Source organism: Orycteropus afer, unplaced genomic scaffold (genome assembly GCF_000298275.1).
Source record: "Orycteropus afer afer isolate SDZICR_OR568_19922 unplaced genomic scaffold, OryAfe1.0 scaffold00065, whole genome shotgun sequence".
Lineage (NCBI taxonomy): Eukaryota > Metazoa > Chordata > Mammalia > Tubulidentata > Orycteropodidae > Orycteropus > Orycteropus afer.
The window spans coordinates 8782247-8805028 of NW_006921652.1; the positions used below are offsets into that span (position 1 = coordinate 8782247).

General features: G+C 40.0%; 1 protein-coding gene across 1 annotated transcript; it reads left to right on the top strand.

Annotated features, from left to right (window-relative positions):
- The first annotated feature begins 519 nt into the window (after positions 1 to 519).
- Positions 520 to 22782, top strand: MXD1 (MAX dimerization protein 1). The gene is made up of 6 exons (XM_007940095.2): positions 520 to 592; positions 1287 to 1386; positions 6398 to 6427; positions 19984 to 20098; positions 22132 to 22291; positions 22595 to 22782. Exons 1-6 carry the CDS (start codon positions 520 to 522, stop codon positions 22780 to 22782), a joined length of 666 nt encoding a protein of 221 aa, XP_007938286.1.

Below are 22782 nucleotides of genomic sequence, written 5' to 3' on the forward strand. Positions count from 1 at the left end.
CTAACAAAGCAAAAGGGGGCCTGGTTGTCGGTATAGAACCAATGGAAAACAGGGAAGAAGCACGAGGCGGAGTTGCGAATCCTGTCACCAATTGGGGAAAGGGGGTGGAGTCCGGGCCTTGTCAAGCGGGCCCAACCAGCGAAAGAAGCGGACTTTGGGAGGCGGGGCCGTGGTGCCTTACCCCAATAGGACAAGGCAAGGGGCGGGGCATTCTTTGGAGTGTCCAATGAGGAACGTAGCTAAAGCGGGCCTGTCAAGAGCAGGGTCTGGGGGCGGGGGGATGGTGAGTCGGGGATAAACACTCCGCGGCGGTGGCGGCTGCTGCTCAGCTTGGGGTTCTGTCACGGTTTCGGCGGTGCCAAGCTCACTGGTCTCCTCCCCCTCCCAGCGAGAGTGATCGCCAGAGAGGCTCCCTCAGCCCTCCTCCACGGAGTCCACAGTGGGGCGCGGGTGTCCAGCGGCGGCGGCGAGCCCGTGGGCAGTGGGGGTTGGTCCCGTGGCTCCGGCCCCCAGTGCAGAATGGCGACGGCGGTTCGGATGAACATCCAGTTGCTGCTTGAGGCGGCCGACTACCTGGAGCGGCGGGAGAGAGGTGCACGGGGACGGGGAGAGGGCCCAGTCGAGTCGGGGCCGGGGACCCAGAGGGGCTGGTCCACGAGTCGAGGGGTCCAGCCGCTCCGGAGGTTGTTGGAGGCGCGGAGAGCGCGACTGCCAGCGCTTCCAACCCCTCCAGCTCTCTCCACGCGCATTCCGAGGAAGGCCGCCGCGGTACCAAAGCAATGAATGGGGCTGGAAAGGGGCTGTCAACCCCGGCTGTCCCGAGCGCTGCCTCCCACCCCCTTGCGAGTGGGGTAGTCAAGACCCCCTGGTTTCCCTTACCCGGGTCGCCCCCGCCGGCCCCCAAGTGGGCCTGGCGCCCTGTCTCCCAGCTGGAGCAGGAGCACCTCCCTTTCCCCCTGTGCCCCGTGTTTGTCCCGCACCTTCGCCTGAGGCAGGTCCGATTTACACACACCAGCCTGCGGGACACTGCGAATGGGAAACCCAGGCTTGATGAGCGAGCGACTCGCTGTGTCTCTCTCAACAATGAGCAGCTGGAATCCTTACACCTCCGAACTGAGAGTATTTAGTTTTGTTTTTTTTTTTTTTTTTAATTATTCGCAGAATTCCACTTTGCTGCATTTAATTATTTCCACTATGTTCTCTTAAAGAGAAAATAAAGACATTGGTGGGGGCAGAGTATTGAATGTTCGGGGCTCGTTCATTAACTGCATCCTCCGGTTTTCTAGAAGCTGAACATGGTTATGCCTCCATGTTACCATACAATAGCAAGGACAGAGATGCCTTAAAACGGAGGAACAAATCCAAGAAGAATAACAGCAGTAGCAGGTAATTTGGTAAATATTTTTCTTTCTGTTTTAGATTAAACTGTAGATGACACAAACTGCAAAATTTAAGTTGCCTGTTGTTATTATAACCCTGTAAGTGCATTCAGTGGTGGTCATAATTCAGTAATGCACACTGGGTCTTAAGCCATTGGAGGAAGCAGCCCTTGTGTTTGGATTAAGGGGATTTAAAATAAAAGAGAAATGGAAGTGTTTCACATTTCTTTATGAGCAATGGTTTTGTGAGTTTGTATTTGGCTTTTGTTTTAATTTTGCCTTTATTCCCTCTTGAAACAAAAATATATGGAAGCTTCAAGTGGTACTTGCAGCAGTGATGATATTTTGCCTTCAGAAGTTGTATATTCAGGGCAAGTTTTCTATAATTGAAAAAGCTGGACATTATCCATTTCTCTTACTTTTTATAGTAAATATTTATAAATAGATTTTTAAAAATCTGATTTGGCATAGGTGATAGGATTTCATATTTAACATGTAAATTAAAATCAGTGCTTTGCTTGATAATCTAATTGGTTACATCTCTTTATAACGACGATGGGGAATTACTGGGTTAAAACCTATCGAAAATTATTGAGGTTAAAACCTACCTATTTGGTGATGGAGAAACATGATTTTAAAATATTAATATGGCACAGCCCTTTCATGTTAGCCTTATAAATTACCTTATAGTTCTTAAAAGCTATGAATCTCATTGGAAAGTACTTCGTTAATGGTCAGTGAAATCACATATTAAAGTCCTAAACATAGTTCCTGACACGTAAGTGCTCTGTCCTTTCTACTACTGCCCTTTCTTTCCCAATTTGCCCTTAAAATTTTCGTTGACTAGGAAATTTGTCTTATTACATCTTTTCTATTATTCCTTTCATGCTAGTAAATTAAAATCATTCACTTTTTCATCATTAATTTAGAATGTCATTCTCCTCTATCCCTCCTCCCTTAAATAACTCTGTATAAGTAACTGTATTTGGATAGCCTCTGTGGCACAATACAGACCTCTAAAAGCCAGAAAATCCCCACTTAAACCTAAAACTCACTTGTTCTTGCTGCCTCTTCTGTCCTTAGTTTACCCTATTGTCCTTGTGTTATTAGTGGAACATGGGGTGTGTGCAGCACACATGTGCTGTGCTCTTGAATAAGCAAGCACATAAAGGGTGAACCTGGTAATTACCTGATGTTTTTTTCCTTGCCTTCCCATCTTTAGTTTACCTGAAGGTAGTAGCTAATAGTTCTGCACATGGGTACTGAGGCCCTTTAATAAAACTGAATACTGACTTGTATTATGCAATGGTATAAAAACAAGTAAGCTGTGTTGCCTTTTGTTACAGTATTAATTTTTAAATTTTTGTTTGGAAGACTTTTCTGAGGCTTTTGGTTTATTTTTCTGGAAAAGTATTGTTTATTTGTTGTTTTTATTATTTTCTACTTACTATTAGAGAGGCGTTATCATGTATAATAGTACAGATTTAATACCTTACATTTGTTTTTCCTAAGTTGCACAGGAAACTTATGGCAGAGTATGGGAACTGTCAGTTGAAGAGAAGTGTCTTGATCCATAGGACGATTAGGGAAGAAGAATGATAGTTGAGGATTTCAGGCCAAGATACTGATTCTTCATTTCTTTTCTTTCTCTTATTTTATTTATTTATTTTTTCCCCTTTCCAGTAATCAGCATTATTCCTGAAAAATGGCCCTTAATTCCTGGTTTTTGCGAAAAGCTCTTTTCTGCTAATGACTTGGTTGTCTTTCCATGGTTAGATTGTTTCCAGGGAAACAATCACAGTTGTCCATATTTTTAACTAGCAATTAATATGACATCTTCAGTGGTGCCAAGATCCCTGACAGACCATGATTAAACCTGGAGATGGCACCCAAGCAAACAAATGCAGCAAGAGTAGGTTGTTTTATTTTAATGTGATCACTTCCTTAGTGACCCATTTGGAATGACCCTTACTTGGCAGTGAGATATCTCACCAGAGAATGCAGTTTGACTCCTTGATTTCAATTAGACTTCTATCCAAGGCCATGTGTGGTCAGAATTTTGAACTAAAGTGAGGGGTAAGGGAGAGATGATTGCTGGTTTACATAACCATTGGATAACAGTTTATTCTTACTGATTCAGGTTGAATTGCTGTGCTCTTTGCTTATAGATTCTGGAGGGTATTTTCCCTTGAACAATGCAAAATAAGATTGAACCACATATCAAACTTCTTTGGAACTGAAAATGCAGATCTTAAGTTTCTCTAGTTACTTATTTGGAAAATAAAAACAATGAAATGGTGAATATTAATCATTTTGGAACCATCAGAGAATTATTATGGAAACTTCTTTTGTTCCTAATGATTTTTAAAAGCAGTTACTAATTATTTAGAGTTAATATACAGAGCTTTTAAAAATCGGTTTTGATAAATTAGTAGACCAAGCTTTGGCACTCATGTGAAAGGGGAAGTTCAAGGCTTACTGCCAGTTCTTTTATAGGATGTGGGCTACAGAGCTGACCTGACATGTGGCATCTTTCTGAACTCAAGGGCTTTTCCCATTTCTCAGATACTTTATAATTTGGTTTAGTTATCTTTTTGCTAGAATATATTTTTTAAATGGTGAAATTTGACCTAGATCAGTGAATCCAGAGTTACCAAATATTTTTAGTAATCTCATGGGAAATAGTTTTGACACAAAGTATCTATGTGTTCTTCTAATGCTTTAATTAAAAATATAAATGTTTAACCATCAACAGAGATGGCAAGCAATCTCTGAACTATTTTTGAACTGCCTGCTTTTTATTAAAGATGCAGTTTTAATAAACCAAATGTACTTCATTAATGTCCATTAGGTATAAACCGCCCATTAAAAATCACCATGTGTTCAGCAGGTCCAATAACGAAATAAGAGCTGTAGTTTCCAGAAGTCTCTTCAAGGCTTGTAAGGAGTTATGCTTACTATGGAATTTGTTAAAAGTTTATCTTGGAGATTTAGAGTAATTTAAATATATATCTCTGTGTGTGTATATACATATAATTAAAATATATAATAACTGTATAAATATATATATTATATATAATATGTGAAATAAATATATATATTCATTCAAAGAACCCCAAAATTTTTGGTAAGAGTACCCTGCATATTGTTATTTCTACTACCAGAGACCATGTTCCTTTAAACCTATCTACCCTCTTCCCTTCCTCCTCCCACTTTGTTATACAGGGAAATCTTGGTCAGCTGTTGCCATATACTTTCATCCATTTTAAAAACCTGTCAGACTTTGAACTTGTTATTCCTTGTTAAAACTAAAACTAAAATGCAGGCCAGATTCTTGTTAATGGTGATAGCCTGCTGGCCATTATAGGAAGTAAACCTTTAGAAAAATGTGGCTGGAGAAGGGACAACCAAGTGAACCAATATAAAGCTTTTAAGTTAACCAATTTTAAGGTCCACATATCCTTATCTAAACTCCAAATATCTAACTCAGTGCCATCAAGTCGATTTTGACTCATAGCGACCCCTCCTTGCGTTTTCTAGGTGGTATCTCTACGGAAGTAGATTGTCCAGTCTTCCTTCTGAGGAATGACTGGTGGATTTGAACTGCCAGCCTTCTGGTTAGCAGTCAAATGCCTTGGGCACTATGCCTAAGATATTGGTTATCTACAAAACCAATATTCTGAAATTTTTAAAAATAATACTCTTTTTGTTTTGTCCCCGCCTCCTAAATAAAAATTGATATCCCAAGGGTCTGTGGAAGAGACATTTTAGTGCTTTGTTGAAATTTTCCATTTGAAGGTCCCACCATATACATATACCACCATCACCACCATCCCTCCAGATTCCTGGTGTGAATGAACTTGGTGACAGTGTACCTCCCCTGACCCGTATAAGTTAGTGGCTGAGTATCATGAGGTAGTGTTCGTCCATGATTGCTGTGAGAATTTATCTTCTACACCCAGTAAGGTACAGATTAATGGCCCCCAGAAGTTGAGACCTGAGTCAGGGAATAAGCATTTCCTTATATAAGAAAGGTCAAGATTCAGCTCCTTTATAATGCTAGGAGGTTCCTCACACAGTTTATTTATAACTGGTTAGGGAGGAGCTGTATGAGGAAGGACACTAAAGTGGCTGCATTGACTGACTGCTTATGATTTTTGTGGAAACCTGCCCATGAGTTCTTAGAGCAGACCTTATATTCAAGGGCAGCTATAAACATACTAATAATATGATTTCAGATCCACCACAGCTTTCATCCAAGACTCTCTAATCACTTTTACAGTTGCTACTTCATTGATCCATGCTTGTTCAGTAGGTAATTGTCAATTACTTTTATTCCCTTTTTATAGAGGGGTTAACCAAGGACAGGATGGTCAAGAGTTTGATTTCTTCTATAGTGCTAGTCAATTGCAAAGCTTGAACTTCAAATTTCACCCTAACTACTGCTTCAACTAGTCTTTATGTTGGGCTGAGTTTTAGAAACTCCTTCCTAAAGTCATTTGTAGCGACTCAATAGTAGCGTCTTTCAGGACAAGATAGTTTTTAGAGAATACAAAGATTGGAGGAAAGGTTGTTTTACCCATTTTAAACTATAGTTAAACAACTTAGCATAAAATTGTAGTATACTACACCTAGAAAAATGTACAGAGCTAGAGTGGGGATGCCGCCTCCACTATCCTACCCTCAGCTTTGTGGTATTACATAACCCAAAATCACATCGTATTGTGCAGCTGTTTTTCTCTTTTATAAATAGACCCCCTTTTATTTCCTGCCTTAAAATGGATTCTTTTTCCACTGGGACTACATCCTCTTAGCTTGTTATTCTCCTTGTACTGTTTTAGATATTTATCTTAACTCCCCAAATGGACTAATTTCTTTAGTAGAGCCCAGTGAATTTTTCTCCCTTTCTCTGTTTTCTCTCCTACCAACTTTGGAATAAGAAGTTAAAATAATCAGGTTGATGTTGAAGTAGTCCTTCAAGACAGGAATAATCATTTTCTTATTGTTTCCTCTTTTAGATCAACTCACAATGAAATGGAGAAAAATAGGTGAGTTGGGGATTTTGGTGGTGGAATGGGAGGAGTTTTGGTGCATTCTCTCTTCATTACGTTGAGACTTGGTTGCTTCTCTTCCCAGTAATAGCCCCTGATTTAAGAGAACCTTCTAAGTAGCCCTGTACATTAATCACTTAGTTCCAAAGACTGTGGCTTCAGTCCGCATCCCCTAGCCCCCTCCTGAGGAATGCTCATAGGTAATGTTTCCAAAAAATTGTTTGTTTGTTTTTAAATTACATGCAACTGATTATAATTGATAGTGTTCTCTTCAATCATATACACACAAATGTATACATATATGTGTGTATGTATACACAAACACGTGTATAGATATAGATATATAGACAGATATAGATACAGATATGTGTGTGTTTGCAGTTTACTTGTAAATGAGGTTTCTCAAAATTCAAACAAATGCATGTATGACAGAAATTGGAGATGGTGACTGACTGGAGGAGACCTGCCACCCTCACTGGGTTGGATGTTGCTGCAGGCCTGAGTTTGGATCATCCTCACCTGGCTTGCCTCTTGCTGCTTATTGAAATCTTTATTTTCCAAATCAAGTTGCTCATCCTTCACTGATGCAGTCTAGTGGTTCTCAATGCTGGTTGCACATTAGAATCACTCGGAGAGCTTTCATTTTAATGCATTTCTTAAAATGGTTTATATTAAACACATTATATATGTATGTACATGTATACACATATACTTTTTAGGAGAGGGAAGACAACAAATGTTTATTTCTGCTGATTATATAACTTTTTTTTATTATAGAAAATTTCAAATATGCAAAAGTAGAGAGAATAAGTCAATTCCTATGGCTCTGTCATCCTCAACAATTATCAACCTTTTGCCAATCTTGTATATTCCTCTCCACACAAATTTAAATTTTTAAAGCAAATCCCACTTACTTTATCTGTAAAAATTTTCTATCCCTAGTAGGTAAAGACTTAAAATATATATATATAACTTGCTTTGAACAAAATTAATACTTCTTTGTAGAGTTTTTTTTAAAAAAAAAAAGCCCAGATCTCACCCCCAGCAATTCTGAGTTAACTGATTTGGGTTGAGCCTGTATACTAGTATTTTTTAAATCTCCCCCAGGTCATTCTCATATGTAGCCAGGGCTTAGAACCATAGAACAAACCTCTCACTTGTCTCTTGGCTCCCATCAATTTGAAATACCAGATACCCATCCAGAGTGAGTGGCTTCTTGGTGCCCTTCATGAACAAGATGATATGTAATGATGCTTCTGTAAATACATGTGGTTGTTTTGGGCACACCCTTTTTGAAAAAATAGTCCAACTCTGAAAGTTAGAATCTGAATATTTATATTTCTTCAGTAAAAAGGACAGACCAGACCCTTACAGTCAGGAATGTGGTGGAACACGGCGAACAGTTAGCTTTCTCTACTGTGTAATGTGTGTGTTGTTTGGGGTGAATGTACTTCTTGGCACATGTGGTTCTCCTCATCTCTCCTTCCCTTTTAATTGTTCCATATTGTGGCTGACTATGTTTTGCTCAAGCTTCCTTTGTACTTTAGGAATTGATACATGAATTAGAAATTCAAATTTATCTCTTATGATAGAAAGGGTTGGAAGATGGGGCTTCTCTTTCTCATATTTTGATTCTCCCCCTTCTTCCTGCCTCTGAAGTGAACTGGGGCTGTCTACTGAAATGCCTTCTAGTACTTCTCCCCTCTAATTGTTTACTTAGGCATTGTTTTTTTATTATTATTACTAAAATCTCACCCCTTCAGGTAGAGGTTCTTAGGCTTACTACATCTATGCACCTTTCCCTTCTGCAGGAATGGCAATGAATGTCGATTTTATACTTCATTTTAGCAGTGTAGGGATGTGTACTTTCTGCCTACTGTGTCCTAAGAACTTTTGCTTGGTGCTGAGTTCAGTACTGGATTGTTAGTGAGTACAGCTTCTATCCTATAGAAATGTATAGTTTGTCTCGTGAGACAGATGTAGAGACTGTTTTAGTTAATATACTACATGCAAAGATTGAGGTATATATAGGATGGTATGGGAGCAAACACTCTAGAAGAATGGATTTGAAGCCACTACTGAGCAAGCTGCTTATAATTCAGCCTGCTTCCATAGACCAGTGAACTTTTGCTTGTTGAAGGGTTGGTTATCTAGTTTTCTTATTGTTCTTTCTCCTTTGGAATTTGGTCTTCTGAGACCTTGGTAATTCTTTCTCTAGTCTTGAACATACGAAACAGAAGAGAAGGAAGTGGGAACTCACTTTATTAATTTAGCCAATCGGCTGTTGCAGTCCAGAGGCGGAGGAGGTTAAAGTTGTGGGGCTCTTTTCCCTTATTAATGTGGATGCTTGAGAATTTCAGGGCTGTAAGGTCAGGCAAAGAGCTGCTCCTGAGGTCTCCCAGTTTTTGGTAGCTGAATCTTGTTAAAGAATACCACTTTGCCAAATGGTAATACACTCTAACCATTTTTACCTTAAAACATCACACATCCAGAAAAAAAGGGGGAAAAATAAGCAATTTAGGAAAAGAACTTCCTAAATGGAATTATTTTTTTGATATTGCAGAATTGATTAACCTTGGTTTCATTTTTTAAAAAAACAGAAGACTTTCTGTAGCACTTTAAAGAGTCTAAATACCTTAGTTGGTGTTTGTTCTATCAGGAGTCTACTATGAATCTATTATATTCTACACTGCCACTTTGAATTAGCTTGGCATTGGTGGGAAGATGAAAGACTTCTAAAATGGAGGTGGTAGGAGTCAGTGGTGGGGGTGGTAGTGTTTTCCATTTTGAGAAATACCTGTTGAGCACCTAAGATGCCATGTACTAAGTGCTGGGATACAGAGAGAAAAACCAAGCCCCTGCTTTGGAGGTGCTCAGTTTCATATCACTCTTTGTGAACTCTCATTTGGCACTTGGCCTGAGCTTCTCTGAATTTTAACTAATTTTGTAGGTCTAGTCTCCTAAGGAAACATCTTTAGTGAGTGAGTGTGTGGTTTTTCTTTTCTTTCCTTTTAAACAGATCTTGTAGAAAAATTGGAAAAATATGGAAAGTCATACTAAAAAATAATAAATCTTAATTTTAGCACTCAGAGAAAACCAGTGGAACTTTGATGTATATCATTACCATTGTTTTTAGCAAATAACTTTAAATACAAAAATATATACTTTAGTGTAGAAAAATTGGAAAGTTCAAAAAAGCAAAAAGAATATAATAATCTATAATAGACCTCACAGAGGCAACCACTATTATCATTATTTCTATATTCATATAGTCTATTGTGCATAGTTTTTTTTGTGACCAGCATGACGTCATATAGTAAACAGTTTGTAGCTTCTTCACAAGCTATGTCATGAACATTTTCCAGTGCCATTAAACCTCCTTCTCTAGAATTGTTTTTAGTGAATAATCAGTATATCAAATGGATGCATCATAACTCATTTAACCCATCCCCTATTTTAGGTTCTTTCCAGTGTTTTGCAAATATAAACAATGCTTCCTTAAACCACCTTGTAGATAAACTCTTGTCCAACATCATATAATTATTTAATTGGGATAAATTTATAGCTGTGGAATTAATGGTAAAAACATTTTTGTGTTGATTATTGAATTGGCCACCAAATAGGTTGCAGGCACTGTTTTCCTTTATACCTTCATAAGTTATAATGTCAGGGCTTTATGAGTTTGATACATAAAAAGATAAATTATTTTCATTTACATTTATTACTAGCACAGTTGAACAGTTTTCATATCTTCATTGACAATTTGTATCTGTGTGTATATATGTGAATTGTCTGGTAAACAATCTTTGCCCAATTGTCTACTGAGGAATTTCTCTTTTTCTTAGTTCATTTTGAAAAGACTGTAATATAAAAGATGTATCTGAAAGATGGTTTTTTGTCTATCACATAATTTTCCAGTTTATCATTTACCTTTATAGAGTCAGTCTTCTTTCACTGATTGAATTTGCTGCCTCTATCACATACTTCTTGTTCATGGCTAAGTATTTCTGGACTTGGCCCTTCCAGTCCATTGTCCTGTGCCAATATAAATCAAAAGAAAACCAAATCTGTTACCATCAAGTAGATTGCAACTCATAACAACTCTGTAGGACAGAGTGGAACTGCCTTATAGGGTTTCCAAGGCTGTTGAACTTTATGTGAGCAGGCTGCCATGTCCTTCTCCTGTGGAGTGGGTGGTAGGTTTGAGTCACGACCTTTTGTTAACAGTCAAACTCTTAACCGCTGTGCCACCAGGGCTCCTGTGCCAAGCGTGGTTTTAATCATTGAGGTTTTATCATGCACTTGAGGACCTGGTAAAGTAAATCTCGTCTCTTCCCTTCATTTGTCTCTATTTATTTTACTATGCTCGTAGCTATTTTCACCAGTTTCTTTTCCCAGATGAATTTTATAATCAATTAAAAAATTCCCCATACCCAGGTTATTTTGGGATTTCTGAAAAAAATGCATAATTCCAATATAAATACATCTGAAAAAGTTTCTGTTTACATATCAGATTTCCCCATCCAGGATTTGGTGTGTGTCTTCATTTATTAAGCTCTCTCTTCTGTCTCTGAGCAAAGTTGTGTAGTGTTCCCATGTAGATCTTGCGCATTTCTTTAAAAGGTATTCCTGGGTTTTTATATTATCTTAATTGCTGTTGGGTTCCCACTGTAGTTACTAATTACTGTTGGGATTTCAGAAATATTTTAATTTTGTTGTTTTTGTGAGCTATATTGATGATAATTCTGCTGTTTCTGTTTCTCTTAGGGATTCCTTGGTTTAAATGCCTGTTAGTAAGCCCTTCAGCAAATGGGGACTGAACGAATGAATGCATGTAAGCTGTAGCCAATTGGTCAGCAGTCAGGTGCTAGAATGTACTCTTTCAGAAGAAGGGTCTGGCATCTCCTTTAATAGTAGACAACCGTTTTTCTGGAATGGTACATATGCAGGCTTTGCTGGAATTAGGTAGCTGGTCTAGGGAGTTACCTCTGCCAGAGTCTTTTGACCCTATGACAAAAGATTTTTTTTTGCATATTCTGTGGGGAGGACTCAACAGGCTAATCTAAGCTGTTATTCTCATTTGGTCTGACAGTATTTCAGTGACATCTGACCTGGCATGAGAAACCATTCCATTCAAGTCTCTTATGTCAGAATATTCTAGTTGTTTGCAGGTCCTTATAGTTGTTTCTCTTGCGGGTTTTTTTTTTTTTTGAATGGCTAAGCTCTCTCTATTGGAGTAGGTATGGGGGCCTGCCTTTTGCATTAAGACTGAGTTGTGATATGCATTGCACCACTGTGACTGCTTCTGAACTCCTTTGACCACATTCATATTTCACTCTAGGATTTCATAAGAGGAATCCACATTGCATTCTTGCCACATGGGGCTAAGAGCATGGTGTGGTTATTACAATGAAGGGATATAGAGATTCGTGTGCAAATTTGGTTTGTGTCATTGGTATAGAGTAGCAGTCAGATTTGTACCACTTGAATCTCTCTCTCCTGCACCATACATTTTGGATAAGTGGCATTTGCACTTACGAAAACTTGGAGAAGAGGTGTGTGCTGGTTTTTGAGCCAGCTTCTACTCCCATACCACTGGTGGTACTCTCTGACTTTTTATCCTAGGCACCAATGGTCAAGTGGTAAGACAGAGTCAGCAAGTAATAAATAAATGTGCATGTGTGTGTACGTGCACACACACACACAGATACATACATATACTCTGGAAAGGAAACATTAGTAAGTTATCCATATACATTTCATACTTTTAATAAGCGATCTTATACCTTCAAAATTTAGCCACCATGAATTGCTACTAATGCATTGTTCATTGAATGACATGCATCCCATACTGCTAGTATATAGTACCTTTGTATTGTCTACAAAGATTAAGAGTATAATTATGAGAAATCTACAAAACCTTCCAGGGTTCCAATTAAGTTGGTGATAATGATGCAATGTAGCAATTGATTATAAAGGGATCATTTTAGAAAAAGGAGAGTACTTGTTTTTCTCAAAGCATGACTTGCTGTCTTTACTTGTTTTCTAACCTAGTAAGGTTTGTTCTGAACTCCAAATCTGGAGAAGGCTAGGATCTCTTGCAACCCATAATCACTTTCAATGAATTATTTTTGATTCCTTAATAAGATTTTTTTCACTGTATATTAAATACCTCTTTTATAAACTTCATACCCACATATATCTGAAATTCTTTTTATTATATGTGTCTTCATTCTCCAATTATAAGAATTATGAGGCTACTTAATTGGCTAAATCTATGTACAAAGGTAGGAGATAAAATTAAAGCCTCAGAATTGAATGGACTACTTTTTATGTGACCTTCCCCCACCTCCTTCCCCTTCAGTTAATAGTCTCAGGCCCAGTGTTAATGAAAACCTAATACTCAGTAAAGTCTAGTGAATCATGTCCTGCAAGTAGGGTTTTCTTCAAAGAAGAGAGAAACAAATTACCAAAGATAATCAGATTCTGCTCTTAAACCAGCATCTACAAATGCATTATTATTTCTAGGTTCCAGTGGGTTAACACCATACAGAAGACTTGGTTCCTCCCATTATTTAGTAATGAAAGAAACAAAATAGTTACTCAGACACATAGGAGATCTTTAGTGAGTAAATTGATGAATCCATGAATGTGATCTATTTGGAAAAGGAGAAAAAGTTAGGATAGTCATGACAGCTTGAAAAGCTTTGTGGAAAAGTTAAGTGAGAGACATTTGTGGATGAGAGAAAAGATAGAACATGTCTGGTGGAGAGCAGAGGGGAGCCCATTTAGAACTTTAGGCAGGAGTTGATATTTGTCATTGTTGGAAGATAGCTCAGATAAAGCATTCTGCAACAATTTGTTTACATGGTTGATCATGCCTACTTATTTTTAAGTACCCCAAAGACTCAGTCTTATTCAGCACTAAAAAATAGCAGCACATAGTAATCCTTTGAAATGTGCTAGTGGAATAAATGAATGAAAGATTTCCACCTGTGAACCTAATTACATAGCTACTGTCTTCACTGGCTGCTGTCCAGTACATCCTGTCTACAGAATGCCTGTGCCTTATAACTCTTGGGGTCATACACTTTACTGTGAGAGCCTGAGGGAAAAAGTAATTTCAGCTATACCTTTAATGGAAAAAAAAAAGCAATCTCCAGTAACAGAGCCTCCCTCAAAACACACATATGCATGGACACCTGCGTGCATGCCTGGTTTGATACCCTTCCTGATCTTTACTGCATCCAAGTCAAGGAGAACTCTAGGAGTAGCATAGTAAAGTTAGGAGCTACTTTGAGCAGATAGCACTATTTACCTGTAATCACATTCTTTTATTGCACCTATTCCCCACTTTACAACTCTGTCAGCCTGGGAGTGAGCATGGCTGGAATTAAGGGAGCTTGATGTGGAGGCAGAAATAAGAGCTTCATTCAGGATTGTCCAAAGGCATGCTGGTTGGCCCAGGTGCCTTCTGCCAGTGCAAAAGCTTGGTAGGAGGTAATGTTACAAACAGCCCAGAGCCGTCTTCATTAATGACTTCCTTCACTTGGATGTTTAGTTTTCCGTAACTCACATCTGTCAAAAGTTAAGAAAAAGTAATAACAGAACTATGTGGTATATGAATATATTTTGTGTTTAAATCTTTAATCAATTTGGCTTTGTTTTGATATTTGATAAATGTCCCCTGAATAATCCATTGTTACCCCCAAGGATTTGCAGTGTTAATCTCTGTTGCATGCTAAATTTTTATTTAGTCTTAGGTCTGTTTCTGGGGATTTTTATTCTCTTCACTCGATTTGTCTGTCTATTCCTACACTAGTACTACACTGTTTTTAATTATTGAAGCTTTATAATGCAATTTAATATCTGATACAGTACATTCCTCTTCATAATTCTTCTTTTTCAAATATATTAGCAGTGCCTCACACATTTATTCTTCTAGATGAATTTTAGACCAATTTTCTGACATTAAAAAGAACATTATTGGCTTTTTTTTTTCTTTGAAATTTATTTAATCTGTAGAAATTTTGGAGAACACTAGCATTTTTATTTTGAGAGTTCTTGTTCAGAAATGTGCTATTTTTCCCCCATTTACCCAGGTTTCTTATATCTTGTAGAAAAAGTTTATAGTGTTCTTCCCATAGATCTTTTCCTGAATATCTTATACTGTCTCTTGCTATTATACTTGAGATATTTTAAGTTCTTTGGCTGTCACATCCAAGGAGCTCTGGTGGCACAGTGGTTAGTCTACTTCAGCTGCTAACCAAAAGGTTGGAGTTAGAACCAACCCACCAGCCATTCCGCAGGAGGAAGCTGAGGCAGTCTGCTTCCATCAAGATTTATAACCATGGAAACCCTGTGGGGCAGTTCTATTCTCTCCTATAGGGTCACTAAGAGTTGGAATTGACTCAGTGGCAGTGAATTGAGATGTCATGTGTATTTGAATTTCCAAGATTGATATATATTGGCCCCTATTTTTCTTTTCCTTTGGTCATCACAGTAGAGGTGTAGGAGAGAGGTCCAGGCACACTTCAGCACGCTTGCTCCTGAAGCAGGTAGAAGTGAGGCAGGTGTTTCCCTCTCAATCTTAGAATCCCTTTGACCCTTCTTTGTACATGATGTGGATGGCCACAAAGGAACTTTATAAAATGCTTGCAAATTTTTTTTAAAGTAAAAAATGGGACTTTGAGCATAAGTAAGGTCATTGTTTCTGTGGAAAATGCATTTGATTTTTCATTAAATATTTTAATGGCACGAGGTGTTTGTTTTCTTTATGGAAGGGGTCAGTAAACTGAATTTTACTAGAGAGCTTCTGTTTGCCTACTGAGACACTTTCGAGTTGCCTGTTGATTTTAAAAGGAATATTACAGTGCTATAATTATCTGTTTGCTCACAGTAATTATCCCTTTGGAGAGGAAGCTAGATTGAAAGAAAGATTGCTACTATACACAGAGCACTCCGAGTCAGACCCTGGGCCAGGGGCTTCCATGCGTTGTCCCAGTTAATACTCACAGCAGCCTGCTCAGGTAGGCCTTGTCATCCTCACGCTACTGATGCTGCATGGAGTTGAGTAGTTTGCCTGAGGTCACACAAGGAGTAAGTGTCAAAGCAGGATTCCAAACCTTTACTCTTAATCACTACACTAGTATTTTGTAGTCTGGGAAGTGATAGATCCAGAACAGAAAAGAAAATGAAAAATAATTAAATGTTGTTGTTGTTGTTGTTATTTGCCGTCGAGTCGGCCCCGACTCATAGCGACCCCTCCTTGGGTTTCCGAGGCAGTATCACTACGGAAGTAGGATTGCCCAACCTTCCTTCCGAGGAGTGGCTGGTGGATACTTAAAAAAAAAAAAAAAAAACTTAAGAGAGGCTATAGTTTGCATCTAAACTGGTTATCACTATGTATAGGTCAAGCTTGATTCTGAGCATTACCAATTATAGCTCAGATCAAAGATTGGTTTCTTTATGTTACTCAAGACCAAAGTTATTATCAGTCCATTCAGAATAATTAAAGTGATTTTTCTGAAAAGTCAGCAAGTAAAGTTTGTCAAAGTTCATGACCTAAGTCCAAGGCAGTATATAATTAGTTAGTTGCTGTTGAGTCTACTCTGACTCTTGGCTATCCCATGTGTGCAAAATAGAATGTTCCATGTGGTTTTTAAGACTGTGGTCTTTCGGAAGCAGATCACCAGGCTTGTCTTCCGAGGTGCCTCTGGGTGGGTCCGAACCACCAGCTTTTCATCTAGTAGTGGAGCTGTTAACTATTTGTGCCACCCAGAGATCAGTGCAAAAAGAAGAGTCAGAGAAAGGAGGGAACCAGGATTTGGCACAGCCCCTTGCTGCTGGGGGCAGGGGGCTGGGAGGCAGCTCTTGGTAACTGAGGGGAGGCTGAAGAAGATGTGATGGGAGGAGATCCTAGCAGGGGTCAGACTGAGGTATCCAGTGGCTTCTTGTTGAGAATATGTGGCCCAGTGTGGCAAAATCCCTGCTAGTTTCCTAGAGTGAGTTCAGCCTGATTGAAAATGGGATGTTAGGCCTCTTCTAAAGGACTGGAGTCCTTCACACGGGAATAGTCAGGGCTAAAGAAGGAGAGCTGAGCAGGTACTTGTTCTACTTGTTTCAGATCTGGTAGCTCCATGGGTGCTCAGGGCTGGGTAAAGGGTCCAGATCCCATAATGTGTGTGTGTGTGTGTGTGTAGTGTTATCTTTGTTTCAGGATTGGGGATTCTTCATGGGAGCTATTACACATGTTACAGAGGGGTCTGTTTGCTTCTTTATTCAGTTCCGAGACTGAATTTCACTACTGTACAGTGGAACTGAACCTGCTCAGTATACTTCATCCCTCCATTGTGATTGGCCCAAGGACTGGCATGGGGATGTGTCTGCAGACAAGTGGCCAGTGGGCCGGGCAGCCAGCAGGCTAGAGCAGCAGGGCCCTGGGGAAGGCCAGGCGGGCATGCCGAAGACAAAACACTGAACGGACATGTATTTCCTTCAGCTCGAGTTAGTCAAATGGTCTATTTCTAGTTTCACAACTGGGGGTATTCTTTAGAAATCCACATTTGGTTAGTGAACATTGTACTTTCTAGACTGGACTCTTTGTGGGACAAGAAATGACGATGCATGGAAAGATGACTTTATTACATCTGTATCAGTAGACAAACTTCCTAAAAAATTTACGTAGTCATATCTGTATATGAGTATACATATCTGTATATAAACCCACGTCATAAAAGAACTGATATGACACTATTCTGAATCATACAGTCTTTACAAATATCAAGTAGACTGAAAATGTTTAAATGTAATTTAAATTTTTGAAGGTTTTTTTCCCCCCTAATTTAAAAATTAGGCTGTAAACTTTGTAGTGAGAAGTTAGAGAGCTGGATAAGTGAGAAATTATACTTTCTCAATGATGTTTCTAATAACATAGTCTGTGTTCATGGCTCTTTTTGAAGAAGATTATTATCCAGGGTAAGCAAACACAAGCCCCTGAACAGACATGTATCTCCCTCAGCTAGAGTTAAAAATTGCACATTTCATGCACTTTTTTTTCCCCCGTGCTGTAGTGGGAGAAGCAGACTTCTAATGTGAGTCTTTGCTTGTGGCTATTTCATATGGACAGGTTTTCAGAGCAAGTAGCTGTCTTATCAAACAGTAAGCCATTTTTGTATCATTAAATGTTCCTGGCTCAGAAATGAATGCTGTGTTCTTCCAGCTTGTCAAGGCTTAGTGGGCTCTTGGAGAGTGCAGGATCCTTCATGAGCCAAATGAGGAAGGGGCTTAGGAGGATTTTTCTTTGTCTAATGTGACACTTACCAGATCTGCCTGGGGGAGCATCCTGAAGTCCTGCAGGAGTATGTGAATAGACCTCTTGGGTCGGCATCATGCAAATTGGCCTGTCTTTCTGAGCAGCTTTCTTTTGGTCTGCCTTTCCAACTTTTGCTAAGACAGTAAAATTCTTAAGAGAGAAAAAAAGGGCATGCTAAGCTTTAAGGCACTGCAGCTGTCTCAGAGTTCAGCTTCAGGGTAGCCTCCTGGGCTGCAGGGAGTTCTGCTCCAGGTAGTTGTGTGTAGGCAATGGACGTTGGTTGGAAACTCCCAAGACCCTTAGCACTGCTGAAGATGCAAAGCTATAATGAGATGGACTCTGTCCTCTATGAGCTTAACGTCTAGTTGAATAGATGACATAATCCATTCAGCGAACATTTCTTAAACATTTTTGTGTGCAAAGCACTGTGAGAACACAGCAATGATTAAGCTGAAGCCCCAGCTTTCTAAGGAGTTTGCAGTGAATGGTTAAGTAACAAATACCAAATAATTCAGGCAGTATTGTGAACTTCCCAATGAATGGAAAATGGAGAAATCACTATGGGCTGGAGTGGCCCGGGAAGGCTTTAAGGTGGTGGTTGGCTTAAGCAAAAAATGAATCTGGGCCATTTCTCATATTCATGGAATCTGCTAAGGCTAGCATTTAGCTTAAAGTTACATAGAATAAAGCTCAAATCAAGGTTTTAATGTAGTGTTAATTAGTTTCTAAGAATTTAGGGGATCTTGTGCTTCTGGTCAAGTTTGTCATTAAAGGCTCCCTCTTCAGTGAGTCAAGTGGCTCCCTCCTCAGCCAGCCTTTTTCCCTCTCTTGCTCTGTTCCTTCATCAGGCTGTTCTGCCAGGCTCCAAGGCCTAGATGCAGTTGCCTCCCACTGTTCAGCACATTTACTAGTACAGCTGTGCCAATAACATATTTTTTCCTTTTTTTTTTTTTTAAAAAAGTATTTATTTAACTTTTTGAATAATAATAATTATAGGTTTGTTGTTGTTGTTGCTATTTGCTGTCGAGTCAGCCCTGACTCATAGCAACTCCTGCTTGGGTTTCTGAGGCAGTGTCACTACAGAAGTAGATTACCCAACCTTCCTTCCGAGGAGTGGCTGGTGGGTTTGAATCGCCAGCCTTCTGGTAGTGCCTTAGGCACTATGCTACCAAAGAAAAACCAAAAAGTGTACAAAAAATTGTGCAGTGAAAATTCTTTTTTGTCCCTGACTATATCCCCTGCCTTCTTCCTACCCAACCACTGTTATTAGTTTCTTATGTATCATTCCAGAGTTTGAGTATGCACATATAAGAAAACATGAATAGAGATTCTTATTTTCCCAGTACATGTTTATATACACAATAGCATGATACACGGTTTTCTGTCTTGCTTTCTTCACTTAACAATATGTCTGGGAGATCTTTCCTAACCATACATAGAGGACATTAACAGTACTTTTTTGATAGCTGCATATAGTACTCCACAGTATGGATGCACCATAATTTTTATAACCAGTTCCCTACTGATAGTCATTTGAGTTGTTTTCAATCTTTCCTATTTTACAAATAGTACTAACAAATAACCATGCAAATATGTCATTCCTATGTGCAAGTACTGTGTACAACAATGGTAATAGTTATAGTAATTTAGTCTTGGATAGGGAAAGAAAAGTATGGCTGAACAGAATTTCACCCTAGCATGGGAGTTCTGTTGGCGTAGGGCCTAAGGCATTTGACTGCTAACCAGAAGGCTGGCAGTTCAAACCCACCAGCCACCCCTTGGAAGGAAGGTTGGACAGTCTACTTCTGTAGAGATACCACCTTGAAAACCCAAGGAGGGGTCACTGTGAGTGGGATCCAACTCAACGGCACTGAGTTTGGATTTTTAGTTTTTATGTCATTATTTTCTGAATTTGGATGTTCTGTGGGTCACACTGTAACTCAGAAATCTAGATAACCTAATAAATATGCCTATAATGGTAGATATTAGTTCCTGTATCAGACACCTGTATTGTAAATAGATTTAACTTTAGAAAACCTTGGATTTTACTTCTCCTTGCCTTATACAAGAGTTGTCTGGTTTCAAAAGATGTTTATGTGGCAAGAGGTCTATGTTGGCATTTGCCATCACTGGGCAACTTCATAGTCTTCATAGTCATAGTATTTTAGAATGTGTTCTTCCCAGGGTACCTTCCATCCCACTGTGAAATTCTCAAATGCTACTGATTTTGTTTTTGTAGGCGGGCCCATCTTCGTTTGTGCCTGGAGAAGTTGAAGGGGCTAGTACCGCTGGGGCCTGAATCAAGTCGACACACTACGTTGAGTTTATTAACAAAAGCCAAATTGCACATAAAGGTAAGTGCATCCTTAGGATGCTTTTCTGTGTTTACCCGTCCAGGAAGCATTTGTCTCTTGTTAGGGAGGCCAGTAAATGTATACAGGTGGTCCCCGGGTTATGAACAAGATCCGTTCCTAAGTGTGTCTTTAAATCAAAGGTGTAGGTAAGTGGAACAGGTGCATACTGTTCTTATTTAGCTTTACTTTAATGGAGAAGGCTTAAAGCCTTTTCAGTGATTTAAAAGCTGCACGTGCAGCAAGTGAAGGTGATTGTGATGAGGAACATGTTGTAAGGGTTGGTTCAGTTGTTTCAAGTGAGCAAACTTCGTGACATTAAAGGGCAAATACAAGTTATCTGTAAATTGGATGTTCCTAACCCAGGCCCTTACTGTTTCTCTGGGAAGACGTCTCCTCTGAGACATCTCCAAGCTCTTCCACCCTGCCTTTAAGGTGTATAACAAGCACCTAAAAATCAGCATGCCCACTGATTCTTTCCCACTCTCATGCCAGACCTTAAATGGTCCCATCCAACTGTTTCAAGCCAGGATTTCAGGAGTCATCCTTGACAGGTGTCCACTTCTTTCACCCTCAGTATCTAAGCTATTTCCAAGACCTGCGTATTTCACAGCTTCTGTCTTCACCCTGCCACTGTCTACTATAGCACTCCTAAGACATTATCCTTCTGGCCCCTTCCAGTAGTTTCTCCATGCTTCCCCAGAACGATCCTTTCTAAGCTCAACTCAACATGCCCTCCTATTAAAAACCCTTCTGTGGCTCAGGACAGGTTCTAGGAGCAGGCTGCCTGAGCTCGCCTGCCTCTGCAGCAGCATCATGCACCAGACACCCCCGTGCCCTTGCCTCCCCTGCCCTCCGTTCAATCACTGGCATTTGTCACACTCTCTCTTGCCACAGAGACCTTCGTACATGTTGTTTCCTCCCTTCGTCAACCTTGTTAACTGCTGCTCATCCTCCAGATCTCAATGCAAGTAACACTAGCTCAGGGAAGCCTTCCCTGCCTTCCTGGCTAGGTCACTTCTTCCCAGTGTGGTCCTGACATTGAGTATCTCCCTCTTAGCACTTGTCACAGTTGAAATCTGAACATGATCTGGTGACTATTTAGTTGTCTCCATTGTTAGATTATAGACTCCATGAGTGAATGGACCGGGTCTTTGTGCTTACCTTCTATCCTTAGCACCTCACAGGGAGTCTGGCATATACTAGAGCCTCAGTGTGTAACTTGTAAGCAAAGAGTAAGGTGAATTGTATTCAAATTCCTGAACACTGCAGCCAGAACCACTGTTGAGAATGCTTACACATTCGTACCTTGGCAGGACAAGTAACACTTTAAATGTGGTTGGTAGCCTACACATGTGACAATTCTTGGGGAAAAGAACCTCTATTTAAAGCAGAACAACCACAATTAAATAATCTTCTTAATTATCTGAAGAATATGAGAAGGAGGGGACAGATTTGTAAAAAATAATAACAATAATAATAATAATAATCTATGAAAATGTGCTTTCCAAGCTCTATGTTGGACAATCTGAAATCACAACTTCAAAAGGCACCATTATTTCCTGCTAACAAACAGAAGTTAATTGAGATTTGGCCTGACACACAAAAGTGCTGATGTAATTGGGACGTGGACTTGAATTACGCCATTTTAAATGGCAGTGTCTTTCTTAAGCTCCTGTCACATGTAGTTCTCTTGTTCAGTGATTAGGTCCTGCACACAAGAGAGACCAAGCCTGGCGTCCTGCCTGCAGTGTCTTTGATATAAACATTGAGGGGTCCTAGATGCCACAGTGTCCCAGCTCCCCCCCCGAGTCCTGTGATGACACAAGTACCCAGTGTTTGATGCTAAAGAAGTCAGATGAAGCCAGCAGTCACTGGCCAGCATGCTTCCTTTCCCAGAGAGGAGCTTGATTGTTGACACACCCAGAGCTCCTGAGGAAACCTGGCATAGTTCGTTGCTAGAGAGGAAGATGTGGAGTTGTTGCCAATTTATAAGTCCACCTGTGGGCTCCAACAACTACCTCTTTGACTTGCAGAAACTTGAAGATTGCGACAGAAAAGCCATTCACCAAATAGACCAGCTTCAGCGAGAGCAGCGGCACCTGAAAAGGCAACTGGAGAAGCTGGGCATTGAGAGGATACGGATGGACAGCATTGGCTCCACGGTCTCCTCGGAGCGCTCGGACTCGGACAGGGGTGAGCCCTCTCCCTGCATCCTGGGCCAGCCTCCTCCTGAACCTCCTCCCTCTCCCACCTGCCAGTGCTTCTCACAGGAGACAGAGCATGCAGGGAAATAGGAAATTGCTTATGATTCAAAAAATCTGAGCAGTGAGATCCTCAGCAATGAGCCCTCTTTCCTATGCTCACATTAATAACATCCAAGGGAGAGTTCAGTTTGGGTTGGCTTGGGTGTCAGCCTGAGTTTTCTGGCCAGGTGTAGCTAGAACCAGACCAAGAATGCCTTCACCAACTTCTCTGTCTCTCTTGTCCTCCCCACAGAAGAAATTGACGTTGACGTTGAAAGCACAGACTATCTCACCGGGGATGTGGACTGGAGCAGCAGCAGCGTGAGTGATTCTGATGAGCGGAGCAGCATGCAGAGCCTGGGCAGCGACGAGGGCTACTCCAGCTCCAGCATCAAGAGAATAAAACTCCAGGACAATCACAAGACGTGTCTCGGTCTATAA